The 5057-nt window shown below is 40.3% G+C and overlaps 1 protein-coding gene across 2 annotated transcripts; it reads left to right on the forward strand.

Moving 5' to 3' along the window:
- Positions 1 to 521: 521 nt before the first annotated feature.
- Positions 522 to 2629, forward strand: LOC116056542. Of its 2 annotated transcripts, XM_035994363.1 has the most exons (4): positions 522 to 656; positions 1384 to 1452; positions 1591 to 1753; positions 1787 to 2629. In XM_035994363.1, exons 2-4 carry the CDS (start codon positions 1406 to 1408, stop codon positions 2459 to 2461), a joined length of 885 nt encoding a protein of 294 aa, XP_035850256.1. In that variant the 5' UTR covers positions 522 to 656; positions 1384 to 1405; the 3' UTR covers positions 2462 to 2629. The 2 variants fall into 2 exon arrangements, with proteins under 2 accessions (XP_035850256.1, XP_031164533.1); XM_031308673.2 differs by having other exon boundaries at positions 1591 to 2629.
- The last annotated feature ends 2428 nt before the right edge of the window (positions 2630 to 5057 follow it).

Raw genomic sequence — 5057 nt, forward strand, 5'->3', positions numbered from 1 at the left:
GAGACCACTATGGCCTGTGGTCAGAAATAGCAGCCACCTGCTGGAGCTGGACCTCCAGCGCACCACAAAGTGGCTGGCAGGCCTCTGATGGGAATTGAAAACAAGCCAGATTTACACACCCTGTATCAACCTATCACATAGAGACAAAAGACCAACCATTTTCAAATATTCTTCATTATATTAAGATTGGAAATAACCTCATACAATACTGGAGTTATATATACAGTACATGTAGTTATTCATATGGTAACTAAGTATTTGTAGGCTCCACATTTTTTTAAACTGTGAATTAAAAGTAATAAAGTGTAAGAATAAAGGATTTTTTTTAAATCTCTATGAACTGGAACAAACACTACAATACTGCCACACAACCTCATGAAGCATGACATAACATGACACAAGGAGGAAAGATCACAGGAAAAAACATATTATCCTGTCCACAAATGATTTTAAATAATAATAATAATAATCAATTACATGTTATTGTTTGTTTGTCTAAAGAATTTGAATGCCCTGGGATGTTGCATAGCAACACAGTTCTGGAGAAGATGTTGCAAAGCTCTGTGAATTTCAAATTTATACGAAAGAAAAACGTCTAGGCTAGTTGGTGCAGCTACATAGAAGAAAGAAGACATTTCAATTACTTGTTAACTGAGGTAAGTCCATTTTGGATATTATTTAATGAAAACATTACTGTAATGTTATTATTAACAGTGAGCCCACAAGGAAAACTAACCATCTTAGATGATGGCAACAGCTAGTTGTCCACAGTAAAGACCTAACCTACAGTACCTCCTCATACAGAAAAGAGTAGCCTGTCTGTAAAGCTTTATTTATTTGGTCCATTGACGATTATACCCACCTTTGTGTCATGTATTGTTTGCCTGTGTCATCTATTACAATCAGGGAATGTACAGCTCTAGAGGGTGTTATCCCAATTATACCATCGCCACTTGCCAACAAAATGTTTGTAAAATTAAAAAGTATTGGTATTACTCATACCCATAACTAATTCTGATTTTAATTGACTGTTATAAACATTTAAATGCAGTTCCTGGGCCTCGGAATTCCTGCTGTTTACATTGCTAGGCAACACCTAAACAGGAAGAGGTTCAAGCTGGGCCAGGAGTTTAAAATCCCTGACAAGTTTTGAAATTTAATAGACAAGAAGAAATGTCAGAAAGTGCACTCAATCTCAAGTATAGAGAATGATGCTGCATCTTGCTACACAATATATTGAAACAGTCTTTTATTTCAAGAGCCTATTTAGAGTTGGTGTATTTATTTAAAATGGCAAAAACACCTCCGTTGGTTTCAGGTTATACTCTGGTTACCAAAACTTAATCCACACCTGCCAGCAAATGTGTTTGTTTTTTCACACAGGAATTGGCAAGAAGATATCCTGATGACAAAATCTGGTCGAAAGAAATGTCTAAGTTTCTCTCCCTTCAGGTACAAGTCTTACACATGTACTTTTTTTGTTGTTGTTCTGTTTTCATACCTACTTTCTATATAAATAATGCAAAGATGTAATGTGTTATTACTGGGGAGTAAATCAGTTCATTGTTTTCCTATCTAATGATCGGTCAGGAGGAGACGACAGGCAGCAAAAGACAGGAGATTCTGCATCATATGGATCAACAGGATGGTGAATAAACAGGTGGAGAAGCATATGGCAGAGGTGCATTCAGAACTCCATCTCATGCATCGTGCCCTGAGAGAGGAGATTTGGGAGCAGCTGAGAGAGCTGGTGGCGGACGGAGTGAGAGACAGATCCCTACATTACACCAGGCTGAACCGAGAGCAGAGGGTCACATCAAAGTGGCAAAGGATAATAGAGAAAGACTACAAGGAGAAAACCGAGGACGAAAAAGATGACGCAAATTCCCTTAATCTGGAGACAATGAGCCTCAACTTCTCTGAAACATCCTCTGAAAGTGACAGCATCTTCATATTGACGAAACCACCAAAATATGAGCAGAGGCCAAGGGAAAGCTTGATCGTTTTGTTGGACGTCTCCAGTAATGGGGACACCAGCGACGCCTCTAATGATACCGACACCAGCTCACAAACAGATAATTGGGAACCAGAGAAAAGCCGACAGATTTCACCAGGTGTTGCCACTGTTGCTGACACCAGCCAGTTGATGAAGGAATCAGATGAGAAAGAAAGCTCAAGGAATCCTTTTCATGCAAACAACAGCTTCACGCCCGAGGAACAAAGATGCGAGGAGACGTGGGTCAGAGTAAATGGAACAAAAGAGGAGGAGACGTTGCCGACGGAAAGACATTGGAAGGAATGGATGGACAAGCAGGAAATGAGAGGAAACCATAACAACATAAAGCCAGTTGACCAACAGAACACAAAAAAATCAGGGAGGGGCCGGGGCAGCACCTCCCTTATCACAGAAACGTGTGATGCTGCAAGACATGAAAGAAGTGGACACCGTGAAAAAAATTAAGACATATTTCTCTGATCTATTCAATCCTCATACATCTTATAAATGGAAGAGATTCGAAGATGAGGATTGACCCACTCCACAGAAAAACAGAAACGGAAAAAAATCATTTATCTTTTTGCCATGCTTTATAAGTTTTATTCAGTAAATAAAAAAAGAAATTGTGCATAACAAGTACAATCTCCAGCTTTAATATATAGCTGAGGGGCTATGTCTCCCTCTTTGCAGTGTGTTGGCGCTGCAGTGTGTATCAGAGTGATTTATGAGTTGTTCAGTGGCAGAAAATGATAGTGGAGCTTTTTGGTAACCTTCGATGCATCGAAGAACTGTGCCTTGTTCCAAATTACCTCCTATCCTCATCCTTCTCCCACCTCAAAAACACTTGCTTGGTCTTATGCTCTTCAAAAAGAAATCTTAAATTGAGAGATATAGTCAATAGTTCACAAGAAGGAACAGTTCTGTTGCTGAAAATGTTCCCAGCCGCCTACATTAGCTTTCATTTATCAGTGCAATAAAATGTTAACAGACTAGATCACCCGAAAACACAGATGTATGATTCAGATTCCTTTAACAAGAAAATATCACTTGATTCAAGAATATTTTGGGATACATTTGTGCCAAGTGGAAACAACTGATATCTGAGGAAACTTTATTCTAATGATACAAATAAGTGCTCATTTAAATGACTTTTTAAGAGTGAGGATTTTCTAGTGGGTACTCTGAGGACACAAAAAAAAGCAATAGGCAAGCTAATTACACAGGCTCTCTATAGTGGAGAAGAAATGCAGCAGTGAAGCTGCCTGAGTCCAACTTCTGTAGTACCCAGGATCCAGTCCAAGATATGGGATTAGCACTACACTGAGACTGGACTCTGATGTGAATTTTGGCAATCATACACAAATCCGACTGTGTAACCAACCATTGTACAAACAAATACAAGCTGCTTGTTTGCACAGTGCATGTGAACATACACACATGCATTGGGGACTTTAAACTAATAATAAATTATACTTATCCTTACACTTAATCTACATGAGATGAGGAACGTCCTGCACATTTTTTTTCCTGCCTGAATAAACGTAAGTGCTCACTGAAGAAGAAATAACACCTACAGAAGGTAGGTTACAACCACATTTCAGGTAGGAAAAAAACACAGTCATGGCAAATGCAGTCAAGCTTTCATATTCATTAGAATTACTTGACCTCACTTATGTAGAGAGACTGTGATTTATGCATGAATGATGTCCAATAACAATACAAATTTTGAAAGCTATTGTACAAGTGCATTTTAATCTCGAGAGAGTGCAGAGTGTGCAGAAAGTGGCCTTGGTTTGATATTAATGGAAGGCTAACGCACTCTTCACATCCATCCAGCCAGCCAGCCAAAAGCCTCTCTAAAAATCATACCCAGTTTCCCATCTCTTCTCTCCAGAGATCCATATCAGCACCAGCAGGTGGCACTAAGTACCTTCCATGCTCCAGCCAAATTCAGCAGCAAGATCAGCAGTACTAGTTAAGAGCAGTTTATGTTTATACAGACCATCACGCCTCACTCTTTAGTACGATGCCGATGGACACTGATTTTTTTTGCCGTCAGTTTCAGGCTGAGCTGACCATCAGCTGATCACCAGTCTGCATGCAGAGACAGAATGAAAGCACAGATGGATGTGGAGCGATGTTGATGTCTGTTATTTTCCCTGCTGTGGATGACACTTTGCTAATGTGATGATCGTGTGCAAAAATGATGTTGCTCTCACACAGTCAGAACCATGAATAAAACCATACCCCCCAGAGAGATGACAGCTTCACAGAGACACCCACTGAAACTGCTTCAGGGACTGACTCTAAAGACCTGAATTAAGACTGTTAGCTGTAATTTATCATATGCACTAAATCCAGAAGACCTATAAAATAAATTACACTGACATGGAGACAAAAAAAATTAAACCGTTTACACAGTGCATTTGCAGTTGAAGTACAGCATCAACTGAGTTTATTCCCAATTTGTATAGCCTATAATTGCCTGTTCTAAAGGTAAATCTTAAAGGTCATGTATGGCGTCAGGTTTATGTCATATCTCCCGAGCGCAATAAAACATGCTCACGAGCAAATTATATCATTTCACACGCGCAGATATTACTCTTCGCGCACCAATTCAACAATCGAGAGTTGTACAGGCAGCTGCAAGTGTGAAACAAAACGCAGGGAGAGGCAAAGACTGGCACCTGCTAAGCAGCATGCGCACAGAGCAGCCACCACCCGCCCGCGAGTGTCTGCTTTGCGAGCACTGGAGGGCATACACGCTTTCTCAGGAAAACTCTGCTCTCGAAGTTGATTTCTGCTCGCCCGAATGAAACTGACTTTTGACACTTTGGGGGCGGAAACCAAGGAGGCACTGGCCCTCCTATGATTGGTCACTTTCAAGGCGATCTCACCCACGGCCCTTCTTAGTTTACCTTGATCGTTTAGGAAGCACGGCGTTGTTGTACCGGCCAAAGAACTGTCTTTATTAACGATGTAACGCAAGATAGCACCGTAAATAAATGATTGTAAAAGTGTTTCATCCGTTCTGTTGTTGAGAAATGTCCGTAAATCCTTG

This window comes from Sander lucioperca, chromosome 2 (genome assembly GCF_008315115.2).
Source record: "Sander lucioperca isolate FBNREF2018 chromosome 2, SLUC_FBN_1.2, whole genome shotgun sequence".
In the NCBI taxonomy this organism is placed as follows: Eukaryota; Metazoa; Chordata; class Actinopteri; order Perciformes; family Percidae; genus Sander; species Sander lucioperca.

What these genes read in the sequence shown, in the direction of transcription:
- LOC116056542 (XM_031308673.2), top strand. Translation starts at nt 1,406, where the DNA reads ATGACAAAATCTGGTCGAAAGAAATGTCTAAGTTTCTCTCCCTTCAG. An exon ending in CTAAGTTTCTCTCCCTTCAG is followed by an intron (nt 1,453 to 1,590) that starts GTACAAGTCTTA and finishes ATGATCGGTCAG; the next exon opens with GAGGAGACGACAGGCAGCAA.